General features: G+C 45.0%; 1 protein-coding gene across 1 annotated transcript; it reads right to left on the bottom strand.

Annotated features, from left to right (window-relative positions):
* Positions 1 to 703: 703 nt before the first annotated feature.
* On the bottom strand, positions 704 to 17,745 carry Znf786 (zinc finger protein 786). Its single transcript, XM_021164617.2, has 4 exons — positions 17,664 to 17,745; positions 14,303 to 14,429; positions 12,402 to 12,557; positions 704 to 3,113 (listed from the first exon to the last, which is right to left on the bottom strand). The coding sequence occupies exons 1-4, from the start codon at positions 17,679 to 17,681 to the stop codon at positions 1,078 to 1,080; spliced, it is 2,337 nt and encodes a 778-aa protein (XP_021020276.1). The 5' UTR covers positions 17,682 to 17,745; the 3' UTR covers positions 704 to 1,077.
* Between the last annotated feature and the right edge of the window lie 1,993 nt (positions 17,746 to 19,738).

The raw sequence follows: 19,738 nt of genomic DNA, 5'->3' as shown, positions 1-19,738 counted from the left end.
GATTTCCAATTGAGTGTAGTGCAAGAATTCCTGCCCTGGAAGGAGACCTTCCGAAAGTCTCAGTGAGATTTGTGTCCTGGCCACGCCTTTAGTTCCAGTACTTGGGGGACAGAGGCAGTGGATATCTGTGAGTTGATCCAGATCTCTATAGTTCTACTAGATGTGAGACTATAAATAATTTGCATATTGTGATACCTGGTTTATGCTCTGCCTATTCTTTTTTTTTTTAAAGATTTATTTCTTTATTTTATGTATATGAGTATACTGTAGTTGTACAGATGGTTGGGAGCCATCATGTATTTGCTGGGAATTGAACTCAGGAGCTTCAGAAGAGCAGTCAGTGAAGCCATCTCTCCAATCCACTCTATCTGTTCTTTAGTCAGTTGCCTAAATATTCATTTATTCTTAAGAACCTTACTTCTGCTTCAAATAGCATTGCCACACCAGAGCTCTGAAATCTCTATCCACTGACTCAGCCCCTGATCTGGAGCCAGACCTCTCAACCTTGGTTTTTTGTTTCCTCAACTCATATTATCAGCATTTTCTTAAGACCATGCTACACATTAATCATCAAGAGTCCCGAGGAGAAATTTCAACAGTCACCTGAAATTCTGAGAATTTATCTTATGTGTTTCAAAATAAATGAAACAAAAGCAAACCCAAACACGTATCGCCACAGAAATAAAATTCACTGTATTTAACCGAATTATAATCTGGAAAGAACAAAAGAGTAGAGCTGATATTAACTAGACCCCCTCCCTCTGCCTTTTGTAGCTTTGACAAGCGCTCTGGAGGAATTTCCTTCTGGTTTAAGCTGGGACTTTTGAACTAACTGGTTTTGGGTGAAATGCACTCAAAGTGGTGGGAAGAACAAAAACCTCTTTTTACCAGGGGAGAGGATATAATTGGCGGTATTCCAAAAGAGAAAATTCTTCATAGTTCCTCATTTTGAATTTATAATTTTGGATAAGTAGAGCCCCTCTGTTCTTAAAACCTGCTTCCCAGTAGGCTCAGCCACCGTTCTTCAGGCTGCCCTGGCAATTAAGCTTTGCTCCCAGAGCTGCCGTCCCACCCACCTCAACTCCAGTCAGCCTCTATCATTGCAAACAGTTGGCTAAGCCTTTTCTTAATGTCAGGCTCACGTGGCACCTGGCAGGACTTTGTGTGTACTCGGATGTGCTCAGCCAGTTTGGACTTATAAATGAAGCCCTTCCCACAGTCGCCGCAGGCAAAGGGCCGCTCAGGCCTGTGGATGCGCTGGTGCCTGAGCAGGTGACCCCTTTCCCGGAAGTTTTTATCACATTCAGGGCAGTGGAAAGGTCTCTCGCCTGTGTGCAGGCCCTGGTGGCTGAGGAGCTGAGCTTTCAATCGGAAGCTCTTGTCGCACTTGGGACACTGAAAAGGCTTCTCTCCTGTATGTGTCCTCATGTGTTCCACGAGTTTAGACTGCTTGGCAAAGCCCTTTCCACACTGGCAGGAGAACGGCATCTGCCCGCCATGCAGCAGCTGGTGCGCCTTCATGTCAGCCTTCACACGGTAGCTCTTGCCACACTCCGGGCACTGGAAGGGTCTCTCTCCTGTGTGTAGGCGCTGATGGCTAAGCAGCTGCCCCTTTAAGCGAAAGCGCCTGTCACACTCCGGACACTGGAAGGGCCTCTCTCCACTGTGGACGCGGAAGTGCTCTGTGAGCTTAGACTGTCTTATAAAGCCCTTGCCACATTCCCCGCAGGAGAATGGCCTCTCCTTGCTGTGGATGCGCTGGTGGGCCTTCAGGATGCCCTTCAGGCGGAAGCTCTTGTGGCACTCGGGACACTGAAAGGGCCTCTCTCCACTGTGCACTCTCAGATGCTCACGGAGCTTGCACTGATGAGTGAAGGCTCGGCCACACTCACTGCAGGAGAATGGCCTTTCTCCACCATGTTGTAGTTGGTGGGCCCTCAACCTGCTCTTCAGATGGAAGCGCAACTCACACATTGTGCATTGGAAGGGTTTTTCCTCTAAGTGAAGCCGCTGGTGCCTCAGCAGCTGTCCCTTTTGGCTGAAGTTCCTTCCACATTGGGCACACCAGAAAGATTTCTCCCCGCTGAGGATTCGGGTGTGTTCTGTGAGTCCGCAACGCTTGGTGAATCCTTGACCACACTTTCTACACAAGACTGGTCTTTCTCCACTATGCCCATGTTGATGGACATTCTGTAGGCCTCTCAGGCAGAGGCGCTTGCTGCTTTCTGGACACTGAAAGGCTTTTTCTCCTGTGTGTGCCCTGCAGAGACCTGCCTGCTTAGATGGTGAGAGGAAGCAATTGCCACACTCTGTGTGTGAGTGGGGTCTGTCCTCACGTAGGATGCAGCCACACTGCAGGCCCTTCAGCTTGCTACCCATGTGGCAGCAGTCCTCACAGTCCAGACTGGGACCTAGCTTCTGTCTTGAGGGCACATTGGTGTCTTCTCTCCAGAAGGCTGGCTTCTCTTGAATCTGCTGGCACAGGTTAACACTGCTATCTGTCAGGAAGCTCGAGTCACATGTTGGGTGCTGGGAAGAACTGTCCTTGAGGTGGTGGCTGAAAAGGGTATGTTCACGATGGAAGCACATTTTGCACTTAGGGCACTGGGGTGGTCTCTTCCTTGTGTGGATATCTAGATGTCTCACCAAGTACTGCTTCAGGCGGAAGCTCTTCCCACATCCGGGACATGAGATGCTCCGAGGCTGTTTAGCATCAGCCTGTCTGCTGAATTTCTTCCAGACCCTATATGACCGGCTCTTTGAGTGGCCCTTCTGTTGCTTCACTAAGTGATTCTTCTCCCAAGAGTTTTCCCTACAGACTGGACAAGAGTTCTGGGTACTCTGCCAAGAGGAAACTCTCTGCAAGCCAGGGAGAGCCAGAGTTCTGTGACTTGAGAGTACTTTTCTTTGGGCAGCCTCACTGGAGCTAGGCACCACTGAAACAACAGCCTCACCACATCGTGTTTGTGGGTTTACAAGACTGATGCCTTGATCACGTCTGAGGGAAACATCTTCCCTTTCTCCTACAACAAGTCCAAAGGAATGCCGACTCTCCAGAGGATTTAACTGGGAGTGGCATGTGACTTCTCCTGACTTCACAGCTCGCTGGCTACCTGAAAGTGAAAACAAAAATTCAGTACATCTTTTATCTATGGCATGTCTGCAAATCATCAGAATTAAGTGATTCTTAAACCCGCGAGCCTGTGGTGGTCAGAGCATCCTGCTTCCAATAACTACAAAACCACAATGTGTGCTTCTACTTTCTGACCAAGATGAGTTCGGTAACCATTTGCTCTAACTAAACTGAGCAGGTCTATCTTATAATGAAAGTGAAAAGATGAAAATGTCAATCTCAAAGGCCGGGTCTAAGGGCGGGAAACGGACTTGGCAGTATGAGTCCCACTTGCCCATCATGGAAACCTTGCTATGCTAATTGCATCTGGTTTAGAGCTCTTTATCCTATAAAAACAGGAAAACGGAATAGAAGAGACAAATAGGTGGTGTAAGACTACTCTTGTAGAGGATCCGGGTCCTGTTTTTAGCACCCACATGATGGCTCTAATTCCAGGGGATTCAATTCCATCTCTGGTCTTTATGGGCACTGAATGCACACAGAACATAAATTCACCCAGGCATACGCACAATACACATAAATACTAAAATAAATTATTAGTGTTTTGGTTTGGCGGTTTTTTTGTTTTGGTTTGTTTTTGACAGGGTTTCTCTATGTAGCCCAGGCTGGCTTTGAACTTGCTATGTAGCCCCAACTAGATTCAAATTCGAGAGATCTGCCTGTCTCTGCTTCCCAAGGGCTAGAATTAAAAGCATTCACTACCTTGCTTGGCCTAACAAAATAAATTAAAAATAAAATAAAAACAGGAAAACAAAAATGCATAAGGAGGGTTGTGATTAAATTAATGTGGTTCTGGCTGTATTTTATCCTTCATAACTGCTAAACAGAATTACAACTGCGGGAATATCAAACGTTTCATTTTATAAAAAACATTCCTCTTGGAGTCACAATGTGACGGTAGCAGAAATACCCTAACAGAACCCTAACAAATACCATAATCTATAAATATAACAAATTCTAAGGAAGAATCACCCTGAATGTGGATGGCATGATTGTACGGGCTGGGGTCCCAGACTGAATAAAAATGAAAGTGGGGTGGGGGAGGGGAGCACGGAGCACAAGCACTCATCGGTTTCTGGTTCCTGACCGACTGTAAGTACAGTGTGATTAGCCACCCAACATTCCTGCCCTCACGATCTTCCCCACAGGATGGACTGTATCTCTGCAAACAATGATTCAAAATGAACCCTCCATTTCTTAATTGCTTCTTGTCACAGATTTGGTCGCAGTGAGAAAAGTAACTGGAGCAGAGGATTGGGATCACGGCTGGAGTCAACCTGCCCACGTGGTTCTTACACCATTCAATCTGGCTGGTGGAAGGAATGTGTTAAGAGTATGGCATCTCAGTCAAGTGAAGCCACAGAATGACACAGAATGACCAGAGCGTAGCAGGCCATTCTGCTGGGGATGCCAACAGGAATGCAGTCAGCACACGGAGGCTGTTGTAAATGTGATCTTGAGGAGCCAGGCTACATCTTAAGTTGGCAACAGAGCTTGGCAGTGTTATTCATGTGGTACTGGTTTTATAAGCATGAATGATACAAGAGTAAAGGGATCATGAAGGCTTGCACCACAGTACTAGAAAGAAATTGAGGCCAGGCAACGTGTGGCATGGCCAGATTTCCTGCAAAGAGTCTCTCAGAGGTCGTGGTGTGAAGCTAGGAAGGAAAAGCCTAGGTTGTATTGCAGTCCCAGGAGTGTCAGAGATGCCAGGACTCAGGAAGATTGCAGGAACAAACTGGAGCTGGTCCAAGAAAAGAGTTCATATGTAGTATTGGGACAGAAATAGAGAAATGGAGCTGCCCGAGGCCAATGGAGCCCAGACGATTACAGCATAACCCTAGTGACAGACATGGAGCTGAAGAAGTATTAAAAAAGTATAGCAAAGTAAAAACAAAATTCGAGGCTTTTGGGCCCAGGCTTGGGAGTGTAGCCTTTGTGGCTTAGTGCTCCAGGTACTGGTCATAAAACAGATAGCGACATTCCTTCCTCCACCCACCTGCTTCCTGGGTTCAATTCAAAGAATGACACCCTGACCATTACTGGAACCTGCAATGCAAATGTGCTATCTTTAGGGGCTCTTAGATTGTTAGGGGCTCTTAGAAACTGTCTTGAGAGATAACCTGACACTTGTGACTTTATACTTCCTTGTGACTCTTAACTGGTATTTTTGGTATTTTCCAACAACGCCCTCCCCACCTCCATGAATTGTGGTTTCTTCCTTTAAATACCCCCTTACTCAGCTACTCAGCGCGCCATGGTCCTCTACCCCTGCGTGGTGTATGACCATGGGCCCGAGAACGCTCTCGAATAAAAATCCTTTTGCAGTTGCAGCAAGATCGTTTCTTGTGGGTGATTTTGGGGTGTCGCCTCTCCTGAGTCAGAACGTGAGGGAGTCCTCACGTTGTGGGTCTTTCATTTGGTGTGTTGGCCGGGAAACGCGACCACCCCTCACACCCGAGAACCGACTTGGAGGTATGGGGATCCCCTCTTGTGTGTGTGTGCCGGCCGGTGTCTCTGTTTTGAGTGTCTGTTTTCTGAAACGAACATTGGAACATGTGCTTGTTGTGTTGGGTTATTTATGTCTTGTCCTATGTTTCTGAAGCATGGCGAAGTCTGAGTTCGGATCCATCTGAGTTTATTAAATTTGTGTCTTGGTTTTTGGGTTGCGAGATCGTGGGTTCGAGTCCCACCTCGTGCCTTGGTTTTACACCTGGCAGAGTAAAATTTGTGTCTTGGTTTTCGGGTTGCGAGATCGTGGGTTCGAGTCCCACCTCGTGCCTTGGTTTTACACCTGGCAGAGTGAAATTTGTGTCTTGGTTTTCGAGTTGCGAGATCGTGGGTTCGAGTCCCACCTCGTGCCTTGGTTTTACACCTGGCAGAGTGAGGAACAAGTGTGCTTCTCTGGTTTTGGCCGTCTAGGTAGAAATGGATGCTGGTGTTTGTAGACGATGGGGTGATGGGGTCTGAAATGCGCGCGCGGTCGGTATTTGCAGCTGTCCTTTTGGGCCGTAAAGACCGGAGGACTGTGGTCGGCAGACGTGCTAGGAGGACCACAGGCTGTGGCCCTGGGGGACGCCCTGGGAGGTAAGGAGAGCCAGGGACGCCTGGCCGTCTCCGGATCGGTCAGAGGGACCGAGTTCTGTTGAAGCGGAAGCTTCCCCCTCCAAAATCGTCTAATTCTCTTGCCTGCTTGTAGAGGACAAGAAAGGGTCGAATGTGTCTGGATCTGTTGGTTTCTGTTTTATGTGTTTTTGTGTATGTGTTTAGAGCTATGTGAAAATCTAGAAAAGCAAAGGTAATTCTCATAGGTGCTTTATACCCTGACTAGAGATAGTTTACACCTGAGATGTGAGAAAATGGGTTTTGAGAAAAGCAGTACTCTCCGACTATCTGGGGATAATTTGGTAAAAAATAAAATAAAATAAACAGTATTAATTGGTCTTTGGGGCCCTGCACCTGTAGTTAGGAATCTAGTGTGGCTAGAGAAGCCCTGCTAGGAGCTGATTATAAACGCTGCTCTTATAAGGACCAGCAGCTTCTCAAGTTCTACAAAAATCTCTGTGCTTGTGATAATTAGATTCATCAGGTGACAAGGTGCTCCTCTCTTGAAATTACAGCTAGAAAAGTTAAGAATTTTGTTTGGTTTAAATGAGCAAATGTATGCGGCCATTTCATTTTTGTTTCTAAATAGTTTCAAAAGTATAAATATGTTTTTATATGTCTTGGTTATAGATTAGTGGCTCATAAGTTATTAGTTATGATTAAAAATTTGTAACACTGGTAACAAAAAGTTGACTTAAAACTGGTAACTCTGGGTTAGAGTAATTTAGAACTACAACATGCAGCATGAGACAATCCATGGGAACAGGTCTCTAAAGATACGCCTAAATTGAGTAATATTCTATGTAATTCTTATCCTAGAAATCCGATTTATAAAAGATAAGATTTAGGGTAGTGTCTTTTGAAATATTGGCGACTACACCTTCTTGTGTTTGTGTGCAGGAACAGGCAGCCAAAATTTGTAGCAAGTAATGTTTTTGAAGTTCATTTTTAAAGAAAAAATAGATTGTTTTCACTGTTAAAATTGGGTTTTGCTTCTCAAAATTGTGGTTGTACTCTTATGTTACAAGAGAAATTAAAGGTTTTCCCAAATCGCAGCCACCAGCCAATTCGGCTCCTCCAAAATCTATGAAGCCTCCTGAGTGGCCTAGTCCACAACCTTCCCCTTATCCACAGCCTCAACCCCAGCTGCCGAGGGAACCCTAAACCCCTCGGGGTGTCGAGAGGCAGACCGCTGCGGGTACATGGAACTGCAGAGCACAGAGTCCGGGCGGACTCTGGTGGACCCGCCCAAACTTTAAACCCTTCAGTACTGGTCATTTTCCTCTGTTGGTATTTATAACTGAAAAACTAACCACCCCCTTTCTCAGGATCCCCAACGCCTCACAGGGTTGGTAGAGTTCCTTATGTTTTCTCATCAGCCTACTTGAAATGATTATCAACAGCTGTTGCAGATGCTCTTAACAACCGAAGAGCGAGAGAGAATTCTGTTAGAAGCTAGAAAAATGGCCCGGAAGCCAACAGCGGTTTACACAGCTACAAAATGAGATCAACATGGGATTCCTTTTGACTCGCCCCAGTTGTGACTGCAACATGGCTGAAGGTAAGGAGAGCTTGAAAATCTAACGCCAGGCTCTGGTCTCCAAGGTGCCTCAAGATGGGCCCACTAATTTGGCTAAGGTAAGAGGTAATGCAGGGGCCGATCGAACCTCCCTCAATGTTCCTTGAAAGGCTTATGGAAGCCTTCAGGCAGTTCACTCCCTTTGATCTTACCTAGGAAGCCCAGAAGGCCTCAGTGGCCTGGCCGGCCTTCATAAGGCAGTTGGCTCCCGATATCAGAAAGAAGCTTCAGAGAAAAGAGGGAGACAGTTAGGCGATCTAGTGAAAGAGGCAGAGAAAGTGTGTGTGAGAGAGAGAGACGGGAGGCAGAAGAAAGAGAAAACAGGAGGGATCGTAGACAAGAGAGAAATTTGACTAGAATCTTGGCCACAGTGATAGGAGAGAAAGAAAAAGACAGGATCTAGACAGGAAACCTGGGCAACTGAAGACCGAGCCTCAGCTAAAAAGACTCAGCTGTGTCAGACTGAAGTTACTTACTTGAGATACACCCTTCGAGAAGGGAAGTAGTGGCTAACTATGCCAAGGCAAGTAAGAAAATTCTTGGGTACTTGCTGGCTTCTACAGACTCTAGACACCTGGGTTGGCGACCTTAGCTTCCCATTGTACCTCCTAACCAAGGAAGGGGAAGTGTTTGTGTGGATCCCAGATCACCTGAAAGCCTTTAGAAAAATAAAACAGGCCCTACTGATGGCCAGCCTTTGCCTGACCTAACCAAGCCTTTCACTCTTTATGTGGAAGAGAGACCAGGGGTCACCAGAGGAGTCCTTTCTCAGACTTTGGGACTTTAAAAAAGGCCAGTGGCTTACCTAACCAAGAAGTTACACCCTGTTGCCAGCGGGTGGTTTTCTTGCCTGTAAGCTATTACTGCCATAATCTGCTTGTCAAGGATGCTGACAAGCTCACTCTGGGACAGCAACTAGCTGTAATGGCATCCCACGCTCTTGAAAGCATTATCTGAAAGCCCCCTGACTGATAGATGACTACCAACGCTCCTGTGACACATCAGAACTTTTTGTTGACTGAACGAGTGACCTTCGCTTCATTCCACCTGCTGTCCCACTGTGTGAGACTGCACCTACTCACCACTGCGCTGAAATGATCTGAAGGATCAGATCAGCCTTGGCCTGAGGGTTCAAGCTGGTACACTGATGACAGCAGCCTCAAGGTTAAAGGTAAGCAGAAGGCGGGGACAGCAGTATGGTGGTGGACAGAAAGCAAGTGATCTAGGCCAGCAGCCTCCCTGAAGGGACGTCGGCCCAGAAAGCTGAACTTGTGACTTTGAGACAAGGTCCATAAATGGCAAAAGAAAAGTCTACACTGACAGCAGGTATGCTTTTGCCACTGTACGGAGCAATATACAGACAAAGAGGGCTGTTGACATCTGCAGAAAAAGACCTAAGATGCTGTGGCTAAAGAAAATCAGATAGCAGATCTAACTGCCAAACAGGTGACTCAAGGAGCAATGATCCTGGCAGTCAAGGAGCCTAAAGATTATTATGACATCAGAGAGACCAGCTTTAGATACACCCCTGAGCACTATCAAGTTATGGACAGTATTTGACTCGCCTGGGGGCCAAGAAATTAAAAGGTGTGGTTAGGTCCTTTGACTACTATGTTACAGGACTCTCTGACTTGGCAGAAGAAATAGCCAAAAGCTGCAAGGCCTGTGCTATGACTAGGTAGAATTTACAGAAATTAAGCCAGCTAGATATTGCAACAAGTACTTGTTAGTGTTTATAGACACCGTTTCAAGATGGATAAAAGCCTTTCCTACCAGGACTGAAGATCCTAAAAAAAATCTTCCCAAGGTAATGGACCTGCCTTTGTTGCCCAGGTAAATCAGGGACTGGCCAAGATATTAGAGATTAGTTAAAAGTTACATTGTGCATGCAGGCCCCAAAGCTCAGGACAGGTAGAGAGAATAAATAGAACCAAATTGACAGCGGAGACTGGCACTAATGATTGGATAGCTCTCCTACCCTTTGCTCTTCAGGGTTAAAAACACCCCTGGACAGTTTAGACTGACCCCCTTATGAATTACTCTATAGGGGGCCCCCTCCACTGGTAAAAATAGCCTCTGTACATAGTGCTGACATGCTGCTTTCCCAGCCTTTGTTCTCTAGGCTCAAGGTGCTCCAGTGAGTGAGACAGCGAGTGAAAAAGCAGCTCCAGAAGGCCTGCTCCAGAAGACCTGCTAGACGTCTCCATGCAGAAAACCTTGAGACTCGGGTGGAAAGGCCCTTATCTTGTACTCTTGACCACCCTACTATCTACCTTTATGAGACCCCTTTTGATTTTTCTTCTGCTTTTAATTATAGGTCCATGTGTGTTAAATAGGCAAGTCACCTTTATTAAAACAAGAATTAATGCAGTGTGGCTTTTAGTTTTGAGATAACAGTACCATGCCCTAAAGGATCAACTATGTCAGGGAGAAGATAGTGTCTAGTTCTAAGATTAGAACTATTAAAAAAAAAAAGGGGGGGAATGAAGAAGTATTAAAAAAGTATAGCAAAGTAAAAACAAAATTCGAGGCTTTTGGGCCCAGGCTTGGGAGTGTAGCCTTTGTGGCTTAGTGCTCCAGGTACTGGTCATAAAACAGATAGCGACATTCCTTCCTCCACCCACCTGCTTCCTGGGTTCAATTCAAAGAATGACACCCTGACCATTACTGGAACCTGCAATGCAAATGTGCTATCTTTAGGGGCTCTTAGATTGTTAGGGGCTCTTAGAAACTGTCTTGAGAGATAACCTGACACTTGTGACTTTATACTTCCTTGTGACTCTTAACTGGTATTTTTGGTATTTTCCAACAACGCCCTCCCCACCTCCATGAATTGTGGTTTCTTCCTTTAAATACCCCCTTACTCAGCTACTCAGCGCGCCATGGTCCTCTACCCCTGCGTGGTGTATGACCATGGGCCCGAGAACGCTCTCGAATAAAAATCCTTTTGCAGTTGCAGCAAGATCGTTTCTTGTGGGTGATTTTGGGGTGTCGCCTCTCCTGAGTCAGAACGTGAGGGAGTCCTCACGTTGTGGGTCTTTCAGAGCAGCAGGTTCACTATTTGCCCTGCTGGATATGGGTCTTGCTCTGGTCCTCTCTTTCTTGCTATGTCCCCATTCCTCATTTTTGGAATAGGAATGACTACATTGAGCCATGTATATTGGTAGTATGTGACTTCTCTTTTGATAGCTCGAAGTCTGCTTTGGTCACAAAGGTAGGGAAAGCCAAACCCAGGTTTGTTCTTTCTCATTCATTACAAAGAACAGCGTCCATCAATGTCTCCTTCGCACTGCATACATTATTCCTTCCTAACATGATGTTCCAGGTTCTTATATTTGCTGCATTTTATACACCAAGAGTTTAAATATTCTGCCTAAAGTCACTATGGTGCTTTGAATGAAAATGGCCTCATAGACTCATATGTTTAAATACTTAGTCCCCAGTTGGTAGAACTGTTTGGCAAGGATTAGGAAGTGTGACTTTATTGGAAGACATGTGTCACTGAGGTGAATTTTGAGATTTCAAAAGCCCATGCCATTCCCAGCTGGATCTCTCTGCCTCTCCTTGTGGACTGAGATGTGAGTTCTTGCTTGCCTGATACATACTACGTCCTTGACATGATGGTCATGGACTCTAACTAACCTGCAACCATAAGCACCTTCCCCCACCCCAAATGCTGTCTTGGTCATGGTTTTTTTTTTTTTTTTTTATCACAACAGTAGAAAAGAAACTGACTGTCCCCTACAAAAGAAGAGATCAGATTCAGGCTTCAGAGTTCTCACACTAACCACTATGGTTTACAGCCCCTCCCTAAAATATATGCAGCATCAAGCCTCAGTTCAGACAAACGGGAAGAAAAGAGGGGAGGAGGGATGTTGTGGATAGCCCTGGGGCTAATTATATTTGAAGTTAATTCCGTTCTCCTGTAAATGGCAGTGACTGAGGAATGAGTCAGCACTCAGGTGATTCCCTGTAAACCTGCTTCCCACCTTAATTTGTAAAATAAAGAAGAGCTGTTGATTGGGCAGAAAAAAGGGAAGGTGGAGCAGAAGGTGGGGAGAGAGAAGGAGAAAATGGGAGAGAGAGAACAGACACAGGAGGAGGAAGAGGAAAAGCTGAGCAGAAGCACATGGCCTAGAGCTGCAAGTTCTAAGGGGTTCCAGATGGAGAAGATGGTAGTGTAGTGGTAGATCTGCCCAGTCTAGGCACACAGCATGTATTCATATTAATTGAGTTGTGTTTTCATTGCCGGGGCATGTTTGGGTTGGAGATTTACCGCAACAGAGGGGAAAAAAAGAAATAAATCTGAATGTGATGTGTTTAGGTTAAAACTATGGTTTCCTCTCTGTCTCTGTCTCTCTCTTTGTGTGTGTCTCTCTCTCTTTGGGTGTGTGTGTGTGTCTCTCTCTCTTTGTGTGTGTGTGTGTCTCTGAGACAGGATCTCATACAGTTCAGGCTGGACTGGCACTCACTGTGCCAATGAGGATAACTGAGCTCCTCCCCTGGCCCTGTATCTTCTCCCAGTGCAGAGACTGCAGGTCTGCATCACATCCTCCACTAGGACGATGGGTTCTTCATACTCACTCTCAAGTAACTGTCCCTCAATGGCTAGATGAACACGCACATCATCTATAGAGCAGTGAACTTCTTTGTCTGGTTTCTTTTTTTCTCCCCAGCTGCTGAAGAGCTCTCTCCCAAGTTCAATCCAGGATATTAGTTCTGGTTTGGGCAGTCCATTATCTGTACAGAAGAGTCAGACAGGGTAATTTGGCTTGAGTGTTATAAAGCATATCATTTTAAAAATTTTCCAGAGGATGACAGATTAATCCCCAGTATCCATCCGGTGGCTCAGGGGATATAACACTCTCTTCTTGCCTCCCTGGGTTCCAAGCACACATGTGGTTCATTCACATAAATTAAAAAAAAAAAAAAAAAAAAAAACCTAGAATCAAACAGGAGCCATTCATTTTACGCTTCTCCTAACAGGCTCATTTTTATGCATGCTTTTTCATGTGTGTGCTGGGAGGGATTACGTGTCATACATATGGAAGTCAAGGAACAGCTGCAGGTATTGGTTCTCAGGACACCGTCCATCTTTTAAATTTTGTGACAGGATCTGTCATTGCCATGAGGTCTTTGCCATGGAGGTCAGTCTCTTCCAGAGACCCACCTGTCTTGACCTTTGACCTTGCCCATCAATGGTTATTACATAACAGATGTGAGCCGCTGCACACATATCTTATGTGTACTCTGGGTGTGCAAACTCAGGATTTCATGCTGGCAAGGCAAGTGCTTGACCTCTCACCTACTGAGTCATCTCTCCAGCTCCAGATTCATTTTAAAAATTCATTTGATGGCTAAGAAAAACTAGCCAGGTGTAAGGGTGAACACCCTTTTTCAGGCAGGGTCTCTTTGTAGCCATACATGTCCTGGAATTCTCTATGTAGACCAGGCTGGCCTAAAACTCAAGGGATCCACTTGCCTCTGGCTCCCAAGTTCTAGGACTAAAAAGTGTGCACCACTGTGCTCCACAAATGTGTAGAAGTGTAGCACAGGCTAGTCTCAAAGTCATAAGCCTCCTACCTCTGCCTCATCAGTATATTCTACCAGAGGGCACCACCACCCAACCGGCTGGTTGGTCCATACCTTTAACCACAGCACTCAAGACAAGCAGATCTTTGTGAGATCAAAGCCAGGTTGGTCTATATAGTGAGTTCCAGGACAGCTTCAGTTATACAGTGAGACCTCGTCTCAAAAAACCAATAAAACAGCAACAAAAAATTCAACAAACAAGAACTTTAAAGGGGCTGTAAGTGTATGTCAGTGAGACAGCCCTTGGGTGGCACATGCAACGACCTAAGTGTCATCAACAGAATCACACACAAGAAGAGGAGGGATGAAGGAGGAGGAGGAAGAAGAAGAGGAGGAGGACAAGAAGGAAGAGGAGTAAGAAGGAGGAGGAGGAGGAGAAGGAAAAAGGAGAAGAAAGAAGGGAAAAAAATCCATTATCCTAACCAGAGTCAGGTACTCTCAAACACCTCAAGGTACACTCTTGCAGAATCACACTCCAGGCAAGACCGTTCGTTTCTTGCAATCTTTAACCCCACTGGAAAGCTGCAAAGAAGCCACTTTCTAGGTTAAGACACACAGGTACTTTATGGGCACAGGCAGGTGTGCTTCTCAGTGGAAAAATCAGGCAATCTCAGAGTAAAGTGTGATGGGAAAAGTTTTAACATTCATCCTTGCTACCTCTGACTATGATACTACATGCTGTCTTAAATACTTCCCTGTAAGGCCCACCTCTAAGGACAAACCAGTAATGTATACATTAGTATTAACAACAACAACAACAACAACAAAGAGATGAAAAAGCCTTTCTGGGTTATATCTAAGCAACCTTGCTACCTAACAGGCATATCAAGTGACCAAGGGGCTCTGAGAAGATCCAGTTGCGAGAATCACCACAGAAGTGGAAAGCTCCTTACCTAGAGAGATGAGAGTCTCGTAATTGGTTCTCATGACTTGCTTGTAAAGTTCCTTCTGCCAGGCCTCTAAGTGTTGCCACTCTTGCTCAGAGAAGTAAATGGCTACATCTTCAAAAGTCAGTGGGAACTGAAGTGAAAGACATCATACAGATACCATCATGACGGCTACGAAAGACCATCTCATTGTTCACTCTCATCAGTAATTTGAGACTCACAGGGTGGGCAGCTGTTTTTAACTCAGCAGACTCTTCTGCAAAAGTGATTTGTGGGCTGGAGAGATGGCTCAGCATGCCCAACTCTCAGATGGTAGCTCACAGCCATCACTGACTCTAGTCCTAGAGAACCTAGTGCCCCTTTTTCCTGCTCTCCAGAGGCATTGCACAGACATGACATACAGACACACATGCAGACAAACATCTATATGCATAAAATAAAAATAAAGAAAAAGATTTAATTAAATAATAAAGCAATCTGTTTCCCCTAAATCTAAGCTGAGGCCCTGCTATCACCACTACACCCATCTTCTATGCGTCTCAAACTGAATATCTGTATGTATGGGTGGAATATTCACTACAAAAATGAAACCAAATTAGTGCGAAACTTCATTCACTTAATGTCCTGGTCATTTATTCAGATTGGTACAAGGGAGTAAACTTACACTGTGGTAAATTGAATTATTGCATTATATTCCACAAGGAGACAGAGCCCTCTAATGGGCCATATACATACTGCTTCTTTTCTCTCTGTAAATGTTATTTATTTATTTTAAGGCAGGTTTTCACAGGCTATGTAGACCAGGACTGGCCCAGATCTCACAGAGATCTACCTCCCTCAGTCTCTCCAGAGCTGGGATTAAAATGCACATGCCACTGTGCTTGGCTACCGTCATCAGTCATTACAAACAATGCTCTGGTGTGGTGGTGGTGGTAGTGGTGGTGCTGCTGCTGCTTCTTCTTCTTCTTCTTCTTCTTCTTCTTCTTCTTCTTCTTCTTCTTCTTCTTCTTCTTCTTCTTTTTGGTTTTTCCAGACAGGGTTTCTCTGTGTAGCCCTGGCTGTCCTGGAACTCACTTTGTAGACCAGGCTGGCCTCGAACTCAGAAATCCGCCTGCTTCTGCTTCCCAAGTGCTGGGATTAAAGGCTTTTTTTCTTTTCTTTTCTTTTCTTTTTTTCCTTCTTCTTCTTCTTCTTCTTCTTCTTCTTCTTCTTCTCTGGTGTGATTCTTTATGTATTATCACTTTTACTGTTGTAGAATAGAGTCTAAACTTGAGTGTTACTAAATCAAAGGATATGAACACCCTGACTATTAATATGTGTGTGTGTGAGAGTGAGTTAGTTTCTGTATGTGAGATTAAATCCAGGACCTTGCACATGCTGGGCAACTTCTCTACCCTTGAGATATATCCCTAGCTCAAAACTGTTTAGTATTTGTGTTTATCATGGCTGACTGGAAACATATCATGGCTGACTGGAAACATAGATACTTCCTGATGCTCAAAATGACAACTATGCAAATTATATATCTATTAGTTGAAAATACTCTTTATATTACTGTAATCCCACATCATGCTGCTATTTTAATGAGTTTAGCTTCATTCGTTATCAGCGTGTCTTTGTTTTCTATGGCTATTAAAGTATGTATTATTTCAATTTTTTAAAACTTTATACTCATCTTTTTGTTAAAGTCAATTTGGTATTTAAAGTTGAATTTTAAAAAGTCTATTGATCAGAAAGCCAATGTTTTAAGTTAATGCAAGTTGTTTGTGTTATAACACTTACTTTAAAACAACCATTTTGTCCCGGGTGTGATAACAAATGCCTTCCTTTATTCCCACCTCCCTGGAGGCAGCAGCAGACTGATCTCCGGATTCTAGGCCAGCCTGGTCTACAAAATGAGTTCCAGGACAGCCAGGGCTATGTAGAGAAATCCTGTCTCAAAAACCAAAAACCAAAATAAAACTCACTAGTTTCTGATGTATTAAGGAAAAACAAAACAAAATTCTGTATCTGCTTACATGCAGTTTCTTCTGTGAGAAACACTAGGTTAGTGGTTCTCAGTCAGGACAATTAGTCCACAGGACATCAGCCAAAGCCTGGAGACAGGTTTGGTCGGAACAATTTCAGGAGGTATGCTACTGGCATCTAGTGGTTACCGGTAAGACAGCACAGCACAGTATCTACTCTTCTAAAACAAAGTATGTGCTCACACACTCTTACTTTTCTTAATAATGCCACCAAAATGCAAGAGTATGTATTCTGATGATTCAGATAAAGATATCAAAGAAAAGCTGTGTTGTAATTGGTTTTGGCTTTTGAAACAAGGTCTCACTCCCCAGGACTGACTGGCCCAAGTCTTGCAGCAATCCTCCTGCTTCTGCTTCCCCAGCACCAGGTCCAGCTTCCAAATGTTTCCTTTAGGAGTAAAGTGAACATTTCCCACTTTCCTACCTTAAAAAAAAATCCATGCTAAAGTCACTAAAATTTGTAGTAAGAATGAAACTTCAACCTCTTAAATTGTGAAGGCTACAACAACATCACACAAGTTTTGCCAACATAATTTAAACTGCAAGGGTCCCCACAGCAATAGTATACCGGGATGTGCTTGAGTAAAATGTAAAGTATTACAGTAGAGCTCCTACTATACTCCGTTTTAGGTATCCATTGAGGGTTGGACAACACAACCTCTGGATTAGGAAGGCAACTGAGCCCTATTATCTAATCTTGAATAAATTCACAAATATCTGTCATTTCATGAAAATGAAAAGGATTTTATGTATTAATTGAAAGATTAGTTTATGCTTATTTTTCCATCTATAGGTATGGCCATCTTCCACTTACTCAAAATTCTGCTTAGAAATGATGAACGTGCTACCTGTCTTTTACATACTCAATCCCGAAAACCTGTACATCTGTTGAGAATGTACAAGGTGTTTTATCTAAGCCTTATTTAATAATCAAGAATGCTTAGTAGAGCAATAAGAACAGCATAATAAAAACCAGCCATACCCTTTAAACCCTGATTTCAACAAAACAAGAAATAATCCAACAGCGCGTGCTCCTTGCAGATTTTACTGTCCGTTTCTACCCTCCTGGCGTGAGGTCCTTCCCTCATACACTCAATGAGGGGAACGCAATGAGCACGGTCTGCGTGCGGCTAAATTATGACACCGTAAACCCGCATGATATCACTGCAAACCCGAGGAAACCCATCCCCCGCGGGCGATTACTCTGCTGGTGAGAAAAGGCTATGCAGGAGCCGCTGCTGACGGGGCGCAGGCGACCGCGCGGACGCGGCTTTGTTGGGGGTCCCGCCGCCGCCGCAGCCCGCGGTCCCGCCCCAGCCCTGTCCGCGCCGGGCCCTTACCCGAGCGGGTCCGGTCATGGCCAGCGCGGACGCGCCTAGCCTGAGCCTTGGCCCCGGCGACGCCCACGTTCCCGGGCGACAAAGCGTGCACTCGCTCCGACCCCAGGTCGCCGCTCCCACTCGCCCCAACCCCACCGCCCGGCCCGGTCGCCGGGGAGCGCAGCCGTCACCCTGTCTCACAGCGCCTCCTGCGGGCAGGAGGAGCAGCACGGCTCAGCATCAGAGCCTCGCGTGGCCGCAGCCCACTCTTCCCTACAGTGACAAAGAACACAAGAGAGTGGAGAGAAGGCCCAGACCTCCAGACAAGCACTGGGTGCACAGGGTCCATCTTTGCAGTGGGCTCTGGAGTCAAGATGGGGACCAAGACTGGCAAGAAAAGGACCAGAAAAAGGGCCTCCCCTCGGAACAGGTTGCCACTAAGGAATACACCTGGCCAGGGCCAGAGGTGTGTATTTTCCCACAAATCCTGTCCATCCATATAGAGAGCACGCCACTGACCTGCGCATGCGTGGAGTTCCCTCCCGTGACTGGGGAAGCCCTAGGAAATAAGGTTAACCCTCATGCAACAGGCTTCTGCAGCAGGTCACAGGTGTACCCTAGGAGTGAAGACGGAGCACACATAGCATCTAAGCCTTAGATTCTAAAGAAAATACATAAAGTGGTAGAGAAAGCTACAGAAGGGACGTGGGAGAAATGGAAACCCAGAAAGAAAGACACTGACAGAAAAATAAGAAAGGGAGAAGCAAAAATGGAAAACAGCTAATATCCCTGGACAATTAACTTCAAATTGTTTCCAGGTGTGTTATGGGTATGGCTCAAGTATCATAAAGAAAAGGCATTGGCAGAGAGTAAATAGAAAAAGCAGGGCAGTGGTAGCGCACGCCTATAATCATAGCACTTGGGAGGCAGAGGTAGGCGGATTTCTGAGTTCGAGGCCAGCCTGGTCTACAGAGTGAGTTCCAGGACAGCCAGGGCTACACAGAGAAACATGAACACATATATATTACTAATTGAATGGTTTCTCTTAGAAAATATCATACTGGGGACCGATGAGTTAGCTCTGTAGACAAAACACTTGCTGCTATAGCCTGACAACCTCAATTTCATTCCAGAGATCAGTGTAGAGATGAAAAAAGGAAAACCATTCTACAATGCGTTCTCTGACTCCCACATGTCATTACCCTCCAGCACACACCCCACCCAAAACCCACCATCAAAATGAATTTAAATTATAGTAAAACTGATTTCCTCTTCCTTCTTGAGGCAGGGGCTCACTATGTAACTCTGGCTGTTCTTAACCATGTATCCCAGACTGGCCTTAAATTCAGCGATCCACCTGCCTCTGCCTCCCTAGTACTGTGATTAAAGGCCTGTACTACCATGCCAAACAGTCTTGCGGGGGGTGTTCTTGTTTGTTTGTTTTTCTTTATTTTTAAGAATTTTGTGGGTAGGGTTTGTTTACTGCCTGCAAGTATGTCTGCATACTGTTCAGGAAATTGCCACATAAACCTTTTGTACACCAATTTCAGTTAAGCAAGAATAGTTAATTGAATGCACACCATAATACTGGACATCCAGGACCACAAGAAGGAAAAACCAAATTGTGGTAATAGTCTACTCTCAGGGTAGACTTTTTATCGGAAAAACCAGGTTCAAAAGCTTAAAGGGTAAGGGGGGAAGCAGTTGGCTTACTAGGCAAAGTATTATCAGCTATAATAATCCTTTAAGTTGATTGGTCCTGAGTAAGGTTAGGGGGTGGTGGAGGATGGTTAACAGAGGAACTTCAGAACATCAAGATAAGAGAACATGATTATTATAGTCATAAGTTTTTGGCTTATTAGTAGCATTCTTCAGTGTTAGTGACAAAAACCACAATGATCTCATACGAAGGTGCAGGAAGGGCTGACCAGTGGTTAGCTCTGATTCAAGCTATTTTAGACATAACAGTTCTTATTGACCTTTGATTTGATGGGTCCTACATAAAGCTTTGTGGAATTTCTTAAGATTTGCAAACCTCATACAGCCCATTCAAAGAGAACAAAACAGGGTATGTGGTCAGGATGTCCTTGCTCTAA

The sequence above is a fragment of the Mus caroli genome, unplaced genomic scaffold (genome assembly GCF_978045245.1).
Source record: "Mus caroli unplaced genomic scaffold, Mus_caroli_1 scaffold_7, whole genome shotgun sequence".
Lineage (NCBI taxonomy): Eukaryota > Metazoa > Chordata > Mammalia > Rodentia > Muridae > Mus > Mus caroli.
The sequence above is the reverse complement of the archived record's forward strand: the minus strand, read 5'-3'. Positions and strand labels throughout refer to the sequence as shown.

Coding starts and splice junctions, on each gene's coding strand:
- Znf786 (XM_021164617.2), bottom strand. Junction 12,558..14,302: donor CGAGACTCTCATCTCTCTAG/GTAAGGAGCTTT, acceptor TCTTCTGTACAG/ATAATGGACTGCCCAAACCA. Junction 3,114..12,401: donor TGAGGGACAGTTACTTGAGA/GTGAGTATGAAG, acceptor TTTCACTTTCAG/GTAGCCAGCGAGCTGTGAAG.